Source organism: Opisthorchis viverrini, assembly GCF_000715545.1.
Source record: "Opisthorchis viverrini unplaced genomic scaffold opera_v5_54, whole genome shotgun sequence".
Taxonomy (NCBI): domain Eukaryota; kingdom Metazoa; phylum Platyhelminthes; class Trematoda; order Opisthorchiida; family Opisthorchiidae; genus Opisthorchis; species Opisthorchis viverrini.
In genome coordinates this window covers 1,684,542-1,701,472 of record NW_008751711.1, presented here as the reverse complement: position 1 = coordinate 1,701,472, position 16,931 = coordinate 1,684,542, and the positions used below count along the sequence as shown (strand labels likewise).

Genomic DNA, 16,931 nt, shown 5'->3' with positions numbered 1-16,931 from the left:
TTAGTTCATTTTAACTAGCCAGACCATGGCTGTCCAGCCACCGCACGAGATTCGATCTTCTAGCCCATCAGTTTTCGCAATTTGAAGTTTTATCATCATGCACTTATCTTGTTTAATTTTTGCCCGCCAAATTCTAACCTTAACGATCCGTTTTTTCTCAGCCTGATATTTGCTCCCTCAGAAGTAAGATAAACTCCTTATAAAACTCCTTATAACTGTGTCCTCCTTCCCATGCTGGTTTAGACCTGATCAAGTCTACATCAGTCGCTGCGCAATATTCTTGACGCTGCCCAAAACGAGCTTAGTAACCTGGCAAAATATAGTGGCGTGCGTTTGTACGAGCTAAAGGCCCCAATAAGAGGTTAGTGGAATCGTGGGATTTTTAGCGAGGATGTGAATTAGCTTTTGGCGTGGCCTCTGCTATGAAGGGATTTTGGTGCAACAGACGGTGTATGAGACTTAGGTTTAGCTTAAACTGTCCAATCAGTTGTGGTTTAAAGCTAATGTTCTGCAACGGGAGTGGTGGGAGAGGTGGCTGGATTGCGGGAATGAGCGATGGACTTTTCCAGGTGATAGTTTTCAACTTTGGGTATATAAAATAGGGGGAGCAGGACAATTCCATGATTGGTCACAGGAATAGCTAAAAATTGCGATCTTTATGATTTGAAGATGAAAGGAGGGCAATATTAGAGAACAGAGCTCATGAACTTTGAGATCCGAATCCAGAACTGATGTGAAATACCTAAGGTATTGAGTATCTGCGAGCAATTCGTCTGAACTCTGTAGAGGTTCCCATTAATTGTGAATATGGTAGCTGTACGGGAGCAGTTGCAAAAAGTTATTCGGAGCTTGGCAAAAAGGAATATTATACCAGAGGCATTTGACCAGCAATTAAGCCTCTAAATATTGCAGGATTTGGTGAAAACAAAAGTTTGGGAAGAGGAAAAACTGTTTGGCTGATTTTTGTCGTCTGCAAATGGGAAGGGTTTGCAATGGGGCATGGTGCTGAAGACTATGCTGATATACAGTTGGAAAATGATGGGACCTATTAGGCTCCTTTAAATGACATTAATGACGATCGATCATGTGGACAACCGTCTCTAAGTTGTTTTATATATGCCCTATGAGATAAGTAAGGGACGAAATAGGAGAGAGAAAAATAAGAGAGAAAAATAATTCAATAGAAGAAAACCATCAGAACTAGGTTTCTACAGCAGAGATGCATGAGGTATCTGTCCAAAAGCATTTTTATCCATTTGATCTATATTTTAGAAATCATCCTTTTTTGATTTCGCACGTATTCCCGAGGTCGGTGAGTCTATATGTGGCGATTAACCTGAGTTACGTTGCTCCCGATACGAAAACACAGGCTTCAATATCCTTCTTCCCGGCCAGAGGCCACCATAAGCACATTAAATACTGCGGTGATAATTGCGCATGGTTCGCCTGAGCGAGTGCATTGTAAGCTGCGGGAACTCCCATAGCTAGCCACAGGACTGCCTTCAACGTTGGTCCGTCCTAAGTGAACCGTATTTCCCGGCAGGCTGAGTCATCATATTCACTGAACGCTGTTTCCTAATCAGAGGTATTTCCTTACTTGGACAGTGCGCACCTGAAATAAATCGGTTGCAACACAAGTCACATAAGCACAAGTAACAAAGAATTTCAAACTCCGAAGCGGTTATCTCAGTGACATCATAGCTATCGAGAAATAATTTTTATCCGCTAGGTAGCGATCGGCTTTCTTCGACGACTTCTGTTTTTCATCGGTTCGGCGGATCTGATTCTGAAAACAGCCAGGTGGGTTGGGAGGGGACGTTCCGCCAACGACGACGTTGTGCCACTCCCCTGGAAGTTTGACATCAACAGCCACAGCTGCTTTGTGGGCTGTTGACTCACTACACCATATATACAAACTGGAAGTCTGCGGAGCAAAACTCATAACGATGTTATACCACTCTCCTGGAAGTTTGACATCAACAGCCACCGCTGCTTTATGGGCTGTTAACTCACTACACCATATATGCAAACTGGAAGTCTGCGGAGCAAAACTCATAAACCATGTCAATTGGTGGAAACAGCAGCCACACTAATGGTTAGGCGGAACAGCTGTGAAATCTACGCATTGCGCCGGTGTACGTGGTACCCGAAGAACCCGAACTAAAAATCTAGACACCATTTGGCATCATATACAACTGTCAGTGTAACTTAGTGGCCATGCGTTGCTCTATAGTGTTCCTCACATTGAGAGACCGTTGGGGCTAAGCTCACCTGGTGATAAGGTCATGCAACACCGAATGTCTTCACAAAATACCTCTCTCCATAATTTCCTGAAATAAACAAAACGAAGTGTGCAGAGGCACAAAGCCCTCGAATCAGACGCGCAATGCATGACGGTGACCGATTCATAAGCTCGCCTTCTCGGGTACTTATGTGTTCGGAAGTCTATTTTCTGACATCCGGATTACTGGGGTCGATGCGTACTTCATGTTTAGAGCGTTTGCGGCCCCTCAAAACCGTCGGGATAGAACAGTATGGCGAAGCCACTTGGAACCGTTGTGACTCATGCGCAAATCTTAAAATGGCTTCTTTTTTATGGTGGAAATCTGTGGAGGGATCCTTCCGTTGTTTAATCGATTACATGCGTCATTTTGTTGAATCTTTTACCTCAGCATAACAAGTGCGTGAAAACTTCTGTCAGAGGGCGCCCCATTACTGCAGTGCATACACTTTCTATCATGAGCCAAATCAACTAGGCTACTCTCCTTTGGGGCCATCGGCAGACCACGAGAGATGCGGACGAAATGGGTGTCCATTGAGTGTAAGTGCAGCGAGATGCCTGCCAGACCAAATGGTATTTTAAATGTATGGGTTACCAAGACGACCAGATAAATCAATTATCTAACTCTCCTGACCAGTTTGTCAGCGCCAGCTGCAACCCACACCTAACAAGACAGCCGTGAATAACAAAACCATGTATCCACTTCTGGGTCTGAGAGACCAGTGCGGATGTTTTGTTTCAATCAGGGTGTTTCATGAAAAGCTGCTACTTCGTTCCAAAGCTATGGAGGGTAAAACCACAAAGAACGAAACGGCTTGGATGCCATTTGATGGAGAGGCCTCTTCCCTGAACGAGTACCAAGCGCTATCCATTCCGGATCCGTTGGCTGCGATGATGGTTGTCCAGCACTCTGATCTAACCATAAATAACCCAAGGATGCTAGTAGGGGATAAGCGCGTGAAGGAGTCCAGGCTGCTCACCTATGGGTTTTTCTCATGAAACATCGTGCCAAAAAATAGAGAACGTCGCTCCTTGGTTGACTCGTCACAAGGCCTGAATACGGAACGTTTCACACAGTAATATTTCGGAAGAAAAAACCCCAACTGCCGTACAGGGGATCTTGGAGCGGACTGCCAAAATTTGAAAGGCCTACTCGAAGATGAAGCACACATCTGAGGATCGACCCTAGAAGTGCGAGACTCGAGCCGAAGCGATCCTAGAGGGGAGGCGGAAAATAGCTCGTGCATCGCGACTGTCCAGCTGATCCCAAACGTATGGCCGACAAGATGGTAGCAATGGACCATTGTGCTCTCAAGACCTCGCCACGGAACTGGCCGCGACGCCGGATAACAGTTTCTACTCAATCACAGCACCCCCGTCGACTACAAACGACAGTGATGCTCGGGGGGAAGGCTAGCCTTGCATGGACACATCGTCCAAAGTATATGAAATTATCAGTTTCTCTGTTCTGAACTGCGCAATCGTGAGCTTAGTCGACAGTCTCTCTTCATTGAGTATCCAGTTCAGAAGCGATGAAACCAAATGAATTTTTCACCATGTGCCAAATTGCTAGTAGTGATTGAACTTGTTTTAACCACCTCAATTTCGATATTGCCAAAGGTGAATTAATACCGCGTCTTATAATCCTTCGGGTTTCTTCGGTCTAAGTTGATATGGTTATAATGTTTGCAGTAAGGTTCATTCACAACTACATGAACGGAGGAGCAGTTAACATTGACAATGATGCTTATTAATTATGTGAACGCCCCTGAGAAAGAATTCCCTTCTTCTGAAAACGAGCGTAAGATTTAATTAAGTACTGAATGCCTGTTCCTGATACCATGATAATAAACTTCAAGCTTACATACCTGAAGTTTCTTTAACGCCGCTTTCGTAAACTGGCGTTATCTTCGTTGTTTTCACGGACTTGTACAAATGGTAGAGAGTCGAGCCTTGAGTTCTTTTGCTCTCATACGTTTCAGGTCACCGGGAGCCGTCGGATGACATTAACTAACCTGAACAAGGGGAGTTTGGGCAAGATCTTGCCAAAGTTTATGACTGCCATTTAGGTTTTTGGTGTTGTGTGGTAAGCTAGTTGCTCGAGGACTCACTTATAATCCAGCTGAAATAGGTTCAAACTGGGTTCCAGATGTAGAATGAACAGGTATGTTGGACGTGGGAATCCGCACACCGACTACACTAAATGAGAACGACGGTTGTCCAATAAAAGCGCGTGCTCTCATCTTGAAATATTCTTGTCAGGTATTAGTGGAGTCAACCGTGTCCAACCTTGGTCAAAGAAGGCGTAGGTTACAGGTATACTTGGTGGCGGAAGTTGTCTAAAGGATGTGTTTGAAATTCTTCAGGCACGTTTCACAGTCAACGGTGGCTACGGTTGGCCAAAAACCCAGCTTTGTTGGCTTCAAATTTTTTCAAACCATGTTGCAGCGGTTATTACATCTGACGACGATGACAATGATGATGTTCCGGCGGGACGAGCCTAACGGTCGCGGCCCTAAATTAGCTGAGGTATTTGTACCGGCTAACTGATTGCATCCTATATTACTCGGTCTTACCCACCAACCTCATGGCATCGGAACTATAACCGAATGCGTTATCTACTTAGCGTTTGCGTTGTGCTTACAAAAACATGCTACATGGTTTAATAATAGGGAGATAAGAATAGAAATAGAAATGTATTGAAGCACTAACCTGTCGGAGCTGTAACCGAATGCGGTATCTACTTAGCATCTGCGTCGTGCTTACGAAAACATGCTATATGGTTAAATAATAAGGAGATAAGAACAGAAATAGAAATGTATTGAAGCACTAACCTCGTAAGTTCATGTCGGTTTGCCTTTCCACGTCAAATTTTTTGATTTCCCTAGATCCACTCAAAGGCTCCTCCGAAGTGACACTGCATTGTTTTCGGTGTAATATCTGCTGACAGTCGAGTGTGGCCACAGTGTTCAGAGCATCTAAAGTGCCAGTGTGAAACAGCCCTGGTAACTGCAGCCTTGGTAAATCTGTCCATGAAATGTGTTTTTATATTCACCTTTTAACCAAGTTAGTTTGTGTGAAAACTAGGGGCAAAAGGAGCACGCAGCACAGATAGGAGTCAGAGCAGCTTAATCTTGAAAGAGAAATAACTATATTGATAAATTGTTGACCAACGCGAAAGTGCTCACTGACTGTTCGCAGAATTCCGCGTCGGAAATTTTGACGAAGAGGGCCACCAAATTTTTCATTTTGGTCGTTCTGATAATCTTTTCAATTTGCAGTTTCGTACTTATTGCCCGGAAGCACCCACAACGAGGTATTACTCTATGTATTTCTGACGTTCATCCATCTTTTCGGAACGATCCTACATTTATTTTGAAATATTCATTCACTGTGGAAGGCATCGGCTTTGACATTCCCGACATGTCAGCCAGGATGCGCAAAATTTTTCGGTTGAGAGATCGAGCGCATTCGATCCACCCGAAATGCATGTTCCCTTGTTGGAGCCATAGGATTGTTCAATGACCCTTACCAGTAACCAGCTTTGTGGCAGTTTGGTTGGGCCGCTCAAACTGGTTTATCACGGACCCAATCGCTCTTTCACTTTCAGTTAACTGTTGAAGGCTGTAATAACGGTAGAAAACGGGGACAATTATATTGTTTTACAAGGAAAGATCCCGGACCTATCCACAAGACCAGCACATAGTACGCTTAACTGCAATCTTATCCCGGTTGCTTGGAAGGATCACAAGGGGGAAAACTAAGTCTTATGTCTACCGTCAATGTTCTCAATATTCTGGGCAGTGTAGATTTGCACAATGGGTTTTGCGGATCGTCACCTGCAAAACGTGCGTCTAGAAATAAGAACACTAGTGTTCTGACCGCGTGATATTTTTGTATTCTTTAAGGCCTCTGATTGTACCAACATGCAGATACAGCACGCTACTTCAAAGGGTGTTAACTCAGTGTCCGACCGCCCAACAGCAGCTTTGTATTTATGCACTAGTTCTATTAGCTCCCGCCTTTAATGTGCAGTCTTTAATGTACCTCATTTCTCCAAGTAACTGATGAACAAAACTGTGGTAGCTACAACGACTGTACGACAAGTACGCGGTTCTTATAGCAGATAATGTTGATGATGATGATCTCGTGACTGGACTGCCAATTTTATTTTTGGTCACAAGTGATAATCCTAAAAGAATGAATTATTCTATTGCTGGTTGATAGCTACATGCAGCCTGCCACAAGAATCGGTACTTGGCCTTTTACCATTTATTGTTCCAGCAACTAAACATCGGAAATAAACACTTTTTACGATTTTATTGTGCAAAGTAATCCTTTTTTAGCTCTGAAATGTTTTTCGCTTTTGATCGTCCGCAATTACCAAACAGTTTACATAGGCAGAGATATTCTACAAAAGACGATCCACCGGTTATTAATGTGGAAGACAAGCCAGTGCAACTTAGAGCATCAGCACTTCGCTTTCTGCGGAGTTTGGTACGCAGAGTACGTAGGAGGAAGTGTTCAAAGTTATCTTCCCAGTCTACGCTTGGTTGCTACCTTACTATACTACTTTGGCAACCTCTCCATGTCCAGTCAGAAGTAAAGGCCCAGAGTCATGTCAAAAGTCTGACAGTTAGCATGGTACGCACTGTATGCTACTAAGATTACTCTCAACTATGAGGTATTTACATTTGATTATGGCGCAGTTAAGAATGGCCTCTCTCTTCATGAACTTTCATACACTTTTTCAGGAACTTTGAGTAAAATCAGATAAGTTATGCGATTGTGCGGCATTGAAGTACCAGTTTTAGCAATGAGTTTACTTTTTCAGATAGCGATAGTGATGATAGTGATGACCAGATTCTGGAATGTAGGGTATTACTTTTTCAGGAAGAAAACTGCGTTGGTCAACTGGTTAAATACCAGGTTAATTCTTATGTTGGAAAGGCCAGATCAACTCTTGAAAACCTACACCTATGGCGCTGGCGTGATGTGAGTTTGTCTGCCACTGTGTTGGTGTAATTCCTACTGCTCTATTGATGAGTAACGTGATCTATATGTACAAGGTGTACACAGAGGCTGCCACTCTTTGTTAGTGTCCCCAGGGCATTAACAGGTCTGGTGGGGGCCTTAACTCACTAATACTGAGGTAGACCAGATGGGTATAGGAAAAAAAGCTTTCTTACGCTAACTCCTTGTAAGCTTATGCTGGTTAGGACTTGTAGTTTCACTCTGGAAGGATACTTGACTTTGCTTATCCCTGTGCTGACTTTGGTCTACGGAGAGATTGACGGTCACTACTGTAGAAGTGAATCAGTCCGTCAGTCTTTTGGGCTAAAATAGTGCAGTGGTTTCAGCTTCTACAGCTTTGTTTATCAGTTGTGAGGAGAACAAAGGAGTGGTAGCCATAAACTGGAGGTGATGGCTTAGTCGCTTCATTGATGCCGAATGGTTGATAGCTGTTAAGCGAGAATGCTGCTATTTGCATGGTACAACCATACGTGTCAGGCTCACTAACTATTTGTTCGCCTCGTCTTTGGTCGTCAAGCAGGAGACGGTATCTACCAACATAACTGATTTTACCATTGAGCGATTTTATGTTTTGTTGTTGAGTCATGCGCTGGTAGACTCCATCCGATAAAACGTCTTGATGAAGAGGAATTTACGAGTCAAACGGACGTCTTGTCTACAAAGTACTTGGCTTAACCAGCGTAACCCATGGGTTGGTACCAGTTGATTTACTGATGGAGAGTTGAATTCCCGGAAAGCTATCTGCTTAGCGCTACTGATATGATCTTTCTACCAGACCAACAAAACATTTAGGATGCCTCAGTGAGTTCCTTTGAAGGTATTTTTTCAAACAGCGGCCACGCTACTGATCCATGGACTGGGAAAGGTTTGACCACATAATTGCGCAATTCACCCTTGACAGTAGGGATGATGTTTCCGCTAAAAGTGTTTGGAGTAAGAGAACGATGCTATGGCCGCATCGAGCTGTGAAGCCGACAAGCCGTTTACCCATTCACCAGAACCTACACAGCTGTCTAGGTACCACATCATTCGGTTGGCGAACAAGCATGGGTTTGTGTTTGATCACAACCAATCCTGCGGCGACTCTTTACGTGAAGTACGGAAGCACTGATCAGCAAACTCAGTCAGGTTGACAACTGCTGGCTCGATGGATGGCAGCATCTGGACTCAGCTCATCAGTGGTTAATGACACCAGAAGACACGGTTTGATATCACGGTCAGGAGCGCTCGCGCATCAGAACGACCGCCTTTATTATGTGGATGCCAAAAATATAACAAACAAACTAATTTTTCTCTTCTCTTCAATATCTGGCTATGTTGCCCATACTATCCAATTTTCCGGTAAAAAAAGCTGTAGAAGTTGAAACGAACCAACCCTTGGTACTTGCTCAATAGTAAAGCGTCATTTGCAAATATACTTATCAATACGGATCTTGTTGAAAGTGATAGACTAAATGGGTACATGTCACTGCTGCTGGTCAGAGGTCGAACAAGGTGACGGACGTCCATATGTGTACAGATTATTCCGACTGGTAAGGAAGAATGGAACTAAGGCCTGAGCCAGATTGTTATATCTGAATTCCTGGTACATTTCAAAGCGCCGTTGGAGAACACTTGTAGCAGAAAACGCATAAACGACCCCAAAAGCAAACTGTCACATAGTCAGGGTTATCGGTTTTGTCAAAAACCATTTTCGGATGCGTTTCAAGGAGTTACACCGGCTTTCTATTTCTATGTTTTGTTTTTCTGTACCTGCAGCAATCAGTGGGGCTCATTGGAATCATAACAGAAGGCCCAATATAGAGCCATTTTATGCTCGCTTGCCGATACAACTAAGACTTTAGACAAGCCCAAATTCTGGTGTGAATAAACCAGTAGGTTTTGTTGTAGGATTATGGGTTAGGTTAGTTCTGGACACGATGTGCTTTTCAGCTAAATGTGCCAATAGCCTAACCTACATTTAATCTGTCAGAAAACTCAAAATGTTTCTTCAAAGAAGGGTAGTGATCGTGGTTATACCAAGGGAGCCTGTATTAGGTCACTCTGACTGAATTGTCTTAAAGTTACTATGTAACTGCTTTGATTCCATCCGAATCAAACGATGTGCCTTTAGCGAGGATTGACGAATGTCTTTGCGGAGCGTTCCGTACTTCTGCACAAACATGCCAACGCTCAACGCAAATAAAACATGGCGTGAAGCTGCAAACAACGATCACTGGTATTGCCGAAGTCCCGAATTTCACGAGCTACTATGCTGCTGATTTTCACTGGACTGGAGCAGACATAAATTTTCTGCTGATATCAGAAGAGGACGCGGTCAATTGTTGTGTTTTTTGGGCCAGAATAAGTGGGGCTGAAAATGAAGCCATAAGAACCACCAGCGGTCAATAGACAGTATTCGTTTGAAAGTGCTGGCAAAATTATCGACAAAACTTTGAGGAACACTGATCAGACTATTTTAAATGCTTTTTAATCAAAGAACCACCCCAGTTGTTGGGGAAACGAAAAATACTCACACAGATGCTCGAAAGGGATATCTTTTCAACCCAGAGCAATGTAAACTACCGGCTCATCTTTCAAATATGTAAAACCGGGCAACTCACGAGACACTTTGACGCCGATGGCATCCTATCATCAGTTCAACGTGGCCTTCTTAGCGGAAAGCCAAGCACAACAGTTTTTGGTGATATTGAGAAACTGGTATATGACAGTTCTGGAGTTTTCGGTGGAATTGGAATGAAGTCTCATCGTTACTACTGCCATAGAACTATACCATGATGTGAGACCTCGAGTACTTGAAACAGAAGGCCGCTAAACGAAAGATCACGCCGAAATCGTGTTTATTTCTTGGGCCTTGCAATGCGGCTTTCAGTGATGGCCATTATTGTTGGTGCACAACATCTTGGCCAAAGTGGTTAAATATAATAGAAAGTGCACTGGACCAGTAGCTTTCCACTGCACTGCTGACGGGGCATCTGAGCAAGCAATTGAACGAACCTAACCGTCAGCTAACTGCATTATTCCTGGGTAGACGGCACAAACCTTGCCGGCATGTCACCGTTCGATGACGAAATTTTTTGTCGGTGTCGAAGATATTCTACGTAATTAGATATCCTGACTCATATATGATATTTTAACTTGCCAGTCTAGAAACCATTTCGAGGCGCGATTCCGCATCGGATGTTCTTAAAGCCGACTGAATCCCACGTGTGTGCACACTTTTCACAAGGCTCTTTCACACAGGACTCACAATGGCGGTTAGTGCCGAGTCCTCAGTGTGAAGCTTTCAGTTGGGTAATACTGTTTTCCCTAACCGAGACGTGAGGTAGTAATCCAGTAGCAGACCCAGCGCCCAGGGTACGAGGAGAGTGGTGAATCTTGATCCCTCCCACCCATCTGACACGAAGGTGCGTTACCAACAAACCCTCTGAGATGGAGTGCGATAAACATGGTTTAAAATTTCAATACGAAAAAAAAATCCAAAAGACTAAGCAGCCGTCCCAGATAACTAGTTTTGACTCTGAATTTCGGACCTTGTACACACAGAATCTAATTCAGCTTGTCTCAGGAATCGCACGATGACTAAGAATCAAGCCAAGCTTACAGCTGCCTGAATTACAGGTAAAACATACTGTAGTTTGGTCAACCAGAGGCCTCGAATGACTTTAGTTCAATCAGGTAAGCAAATTTATTGTCGTTCATCGTGCTAGCAAAAGCAATGTGGGTTGACGCCAGGGTGTGTAGAGTTCTCGTTACACTTTAGTGATTTTTACCGGCACTGCCTAAGGAGCTGAGCTGTTTGGCTCGGTAACCTTCATGAACAATGATAAGATATAATGTTTTGACTTTTGGAGCGGAAAATTGTCATGGTAGAAGGTCGGTACTCAGAATGGCTAACGAGTTCTTCTCACAAGGGGCGATTTCGGTGATTTTAGTGATGTCCGTCTCACCCATATAGTTGCCAGTAGGTGACCCTAAACATGACTGTCATATCTAAGATACCGTGTTCATGGTAGAGTCTGTCCGTAACTGGTGGCTTGGCTTGTCATCATCATCATCATCGACAGCATGACATCAGTGTTCAACACCGACGCTTCACTGCTGTACAGCCTTGATTCAGTTTAAAGCCTTATTGCAAAGAAAAGAGGAAAGGTAGACGGGAAGGGACTTTGTGCTGGCTCAACACAATCACTCCGAGGTGCCTATACCTCCAGACATTCCCTCAGACGATCTGGATAGAAACCGACAGCAAGTACTTTGATTTTACATGCTGTATATTGGGAAGTTTCCGCTATTCTTGTTCACACTTAAAGCCGAAGCAAATTCTTGGATCGGGAAAACCGCCAGGACGGCGAACACGCTAGTGGGGATTTTATCAACCAAGGTTAGATCATGGTCACACGTATTACGAATAGATAACTGTGCTGAGAACTACCTACCTTCTAAGACGCGAAACAGTTGAGGCATTCAAATACTCCCATATCCATTAGGATATGGACAGTGTAAACAGAACTAAACACACATTCCGGGAGTTGTCTCACCGGCTTTTCTGATTTCCGCAACAACTTGCCAGCTGTCCAAGTTAGAAAAAACAAGCTTGAGCGGCGCGTCGTTTATGCAACGATTTCGCACCTTTCTTGTGATTTTTGTTACTTGGGAATTCAAGTCGAGATTTGGGAACCAGTGTTTTGTGTCTGTACAGAATTTTCTCTACTGCAGCTCCAAACTCGATGACCAGAGCCAATTGCTTCAGTCAGAGCTCTTCTCTGTTGACCTGCTGCTGACACAATGGCGGTTTGTATTTCCCGACAACTACTTCAGCAAGCCAAGAAAAACGAGGCAGAGTTTCGTGCGGATACTGTGGCCTACACCGACGGATTTTTGTACCGAGGGAAAGTGGAGAATGGAGCACGCACTGGTTACGGGGTCCTTTGCCGCAATGGATACACTCTGTTCCAAGGATACTCAAAACAAGCCATGAAGTACGGTGGGGGCCTTCAAAAGTGGCCCCAAGGTGATTCTTATATTGGGAACTTTGAGGAGGATAAGCGAAACGGCTTTGGATCGTACAAGTTTAGTTCTGGAGAAGTGAGTACTCCGGAAGTCAGTTTTTGTCTTTGCACTTTAACTCAGCATGTACACAGTCACGAACTTTAACACCACGATAAAGGCAAGTCAAGCCTTGAGTGAACAAGATGTTTCTCTAGTTACCTAAACTTGGCTCAGAGAGTAGTTTTACAGTGTCTCAATCGGTGCACTTTTATTGTAGGCTTACGAATAGGTTATAATCCGTTAGTAAATTTACAGTGTTTTTACGGATATTGGTAGTGTATGTCTTTCTGACATATCAAGATGGCACCGAAATTCCAGATTGGTGCTTTTATTAGCTCCAATCTACAAATGTACATCTGTCTACCGGTACTTGGAACACTAGACAATCGGGTTAACATATTGTCAGTTTCGGGTGAGTAACGCCCATGTGGAGTAAGGGTCCAAATTCTTTCGCTCTCAATTGGTGTATCCTATCGATGGCCGACCGTAAGGTTTGTTCAGGAAGCGTCAAGTGTAAGAGTGGATAAAATTGCACCAAATTTTCTCATGGAAATACTGTCTCACTGCTAGAAGTAAGACGGGACGCAAACAGTGTCTTATACAGCTGAATCTCTCGGTTTTGATGTTTCCAGATTATTTTGCAAATGAGTGTATATTCGCTGATTTCGTTCAATTTGGTTTCAAGTAGAACATAAGGTTGACGGAAACTCGGGGACTGCACCTCCCTGATTAGCCCGACCTGGAAGAGCGAAACCGATCGTGGGCTGTCGAGGAGTTTTCAGCAACCTTATGAGTAGTGCATTACAAAAGTGTCTTATACACTTTTAATATTTGCAAGGATTCATAGCCATTGTTTGAACAAAGGTTATCAGCTAGAGACAGGGCTGTATTCTGGATCATTGTTAGGTGAACGTATAACTTAAGTCGCTTACGGAATGAAATCCGCACATCCGAACATAACTTTGAATGGGCGAAATGATTTCGCCCAAATGCTATTTTCAGCTACAGCCGTTCCTTTCCAGAGAACCCATCGTGCGACAGATCAAACCTTTGTAGAACTACGTGTGGTATCCTTCTAGGAAGTTTTTAGCTTCAACATCGTCAGCATAATATCACTCTTCAACACTGATGCATCGCCGCCGCTGCTTTGTGGTGAATAAAAGAATAAAAGTGGATAAGGAAGGCACTTAGATTAAGATTCCACAATCGTTCTGAGGTGCCTACACCTTCAGGTGGAATGAGTGAATGCTATTGACATTACTCAGCAACCATATCTTGCAACATCTTCAACCAGTGTGATCACGCGAACCCCACCTTGGAAGTCGAACCGGGAGCCAGAATATTTTTCCTGATCTATTTCATAATCCTAAAGGATGACTAGTTTTCTTCAGGGGTAAGAAAAATAGCATTATTCTCGGCACAACGCATGACGTAACCACCTCAGGTTTTTAGTACGTCAAAAATGAAAATTTGAGAAAGTTGTTTCGTGAAATTTCGTCCCGCAAATCTCCGGGAGAGTTTGAGCCCTTAGTCCTTCGGCTGGCGGACAAGTACTATATTATTCAGCCACAAGGGAGCGACCTGAAACACTGATAACGAGCCTCAACAGAGAAAAAAGCCCGTAGAATGCTTCAAAGCTTTTCATCTGACTGAAGACATCTCAACTTGGACCTCAAAACACACTTACACAAGCTATACTTTCGGGGAGTAATATTTGCTTCAAACGTATCCGAATCAGTGTAGTTAGCTCTACTGACTAGCTTGATAAATTTTTCTGGAGCAGTGTTTTTACTTTTTATCATTTTCACGTACTTTTATTACATCCACACGTACAAAACATCAAGTGTATGAAGCACGCAGAGGTCGTCATTTCTGACTGGCGAGTCCCTCTAGGGACAGTCGTCTTGTGGATTTTGGTCGGAAGACTGACTTTTGATGTTTTACACTGGGCTGTGTTAAGCTGTATGGATGGATCCTTGGTTGAGTTATTACAGCCTGCTTTTTCCTACCATGCTTGGGCGGATTCTCTGTAATTGAAGACGCTAAGCAGCGTAGCATGAATGCCCATAATCATGGTGAAGAGCTTCCAGTCCAACCAGCGTGGTCATGGAACTCCACGGACTGATCATCAAGACGCTGTAATATACCAAGATGTTTACCTGAAGGAGCACTACTCATAGGGTTGCCGAAATATGTTCAACAAACCAGGACCGGTTTTACACTTCTTAGAGCTCATCGGGCAGGCGAAGCGCCGTTTCCGAGATTTCATCAACCTAATCGGACACAAATTGAACGGAGTTCGCAAAATACGCGCATTTTCATACCAAATGAGTGATTCACTAGGGTTTCAGTTAAGTCTCTCGCTAGAATAAAATTAGTATAGTTCGCTAACTTCAACAGTATGGCTTTTCCAAGGAATGATCTCACTGATTTTCGTATCTTTTCTTGGAATTTTTTTAATCTGCAGGTCTTCGAGGGTACATTTTATGAGGACCGTAGGCATGGATATGGACTGAACACGTGGCCAGATGGTTCAGCGTATTTTGGAACATTCTTTCTAGATGAAATGTACGGATATGGTCTGATGCGTTACGCGGATGGATCTTGCTACGAAGTGAGCGGCTGGTTGACCGCTCTCCACTCCATCAGTGGACGAAAGCTGTATTTTTGTATTAAATACCACGATTCAAAAGTGAACCGTAAATTCTTTATGAGATTGCAATGTATTCCTTGACCTGAGCAAGAAACACAAGAATTTTGTTTGGTTGAGTCTGTCTACAGAGTAAAAATCTTAGAACCATTTGTGTCCAGTGGAGCCAACCCGTAAGTTTGGTGTAGTGAACTCAACTTCCACTCGGCCCCGAAAGTCCAAAGCCCTACATGTCACTGATGGATAGATACACAGACAGGTAAGCAGGCAGTTAGATGGAGGGACAAACAGGCAAGCAGATAGATAGATAGATAGATAGATAGAGAGATAGATAGATAGATAGATAGAATGATAGATATGTTGTTAGATATATAGTTGGATAGATAGATAAATAGATATACATTTAGATGGATGGATAGTTAGATACATAGATAGATAGATAGATAGATAGAAAGATAGATAGATAGATAGATAGATAAACAGGCAGGCAGGGAGGCAGGCAGGCATGCATGCAGGCAGGCAGGGAGACATACAGACACACAGACACGCAGATTGACAGTCATTGAGACAGGCATGCAGGCAGGCAGGCATGCAGACGAACAGACAGACAGATGGATAGATAGGCAGACAGAGAGGGAGAGACAGGCCGATGTATGTGTTTTGGTATAAAATTTCTGGTTACCTATAACAACCTTAATGAATCAGATAATGACCGTGGGAGCGGTATCATAATGTATAAAAATAGTTCCAGGTGAATAGATGAATGTTATCTTCATTGTGATGCTAAACAAGTATTTGGTATTGGGGTTCATTCTTATGTGATTGTCTTTGGGTCCACTGAGAGCGAAAACGTATTTCTGCATGCTTTCTCACCGATCTGAATCCCCAGGGTCCAAATAAGCCTCAAGGGCCTGAACCAAATCAGCTCCTGTGTAAATCGATTGTGACCTGCCAGTCGTGCTCAGGTGTCTGGTAACTCGAACGCTGTTGCAGTATTTCAACCAAACTCTTCAGTACCTTTCAACCAGATTCTATTTGGCTCTTCAGAGTAGTTCAGACTTCCAAAGTTATTGATCAAGGGCATTTTGTGGTTCCACGTAGTCCTTTTGCTCAGTTTCAATGTTAACTCACACAGGTAGCAAGTCAGCTGTTCTTAGAATGGCTAAGCAGACAATGACTTTCCTTTGTGAGGCAACGGCAAGTGACGATGATACTTCCTTGTTTATTTCACCAACATATCACGTCAGTATGAGACTTACGATCGATTTAAGTACATGGCTAACCCGCGCACCGACGACTAAACCAAATCTGGAACAAATTATCTGTTGCCTTAGGGATTCATCGCGAATGATCAGCCAGAAGGACCGGGTATTCGCATGTCACCACCACTGCCCGACGGACCGGGCAGAGTAGCGGATATTGGCTATTGGCGGAACGGAAGGTTGGCCCGTCTGTTGCGTTCCACCAATCCGACAGAGCCCTTCAGCTGGACAAAACAATTTCCGGAACATGCAATTTACTCCACACTGAACAACGGGTTACGGGTGTCTCCGGTAAGTCCCCTGTGAACTAGACAAGCTAAAATGGATAGCGTGTGATTGATACAATCGGAGCATCGAACCCATGACAAGTTTCCTGTAATTCACACATGTGTTCACTTTCAGCTGGCAGGCATTTGTCTCATAGCAGCGGAATTCCCCAGCACAAACCTTAGATTTGATAAACAAAACCGCTCGTTTGTTGTGAGGTTGAAGATTTTCTGTCTGAATTTCAAACTGGGCGCAAAAATGTCGTGATTAAAGAGGCTTAGAGATTTTAGATTGTTTATTCGTCCTCTGGACGCTGTAAATGGTTTATGAATGGGCTGAGTGGAAATAATAAAAGATTGTTGTTCACAACCATGGAAGTAAGACA

The 16,931-nt window shown here is 43.6% G+C and overlaps 2 protein-coding genes across 2 annotated transcripts in view; one reads left to right on the top strand and one right to left on the bottom strand.

The window, feature by feature from the left end:
* Window positions 1–500: 500 nt before the first annotated feature.
* Window positions 501–16,931, bottom strand: part of T265_03735 (hypothetical protein) — a gene marked incomplete at both ends in the record, with an annotated part of 102,565 nt that continues 86,134 nt past the window's right edge. Inside the window, one exon of the mRNA XM_009168282.1 lies at window positions 501–654. Within this exon, the coding sequence (XP_009166546.1) occupies window positions 501–654 (154 nt within the window). The remainder of the gene's footprint in view (window positions 655–16,931) is intronic.
* The window catches only part of T265_03734 (hypothetical protein), a gene marked incomplete at both ends in the record, with an annotated part of 45,352 nt that continues 40,524 nt past the window's right edge, over window positions 12,104–16,931 (top strand). Inside the window, 3 exons of the mRNA XM_009168281.1 lie at window positions 12,104–12,403; window positions 14,835–14,981; window positions 16,352–16,570. Coding sequence (XP_009166545.1) covers window positions 12,104–12,403; window positions 14,835–14,981; window positions 16,352–16,570 — 666 coding nt within the window. The remainder of the gene's footprint in view (window positions 12,404–14,834; window positions 14,982–16,351; window positions 16,571–16,931) is intronic.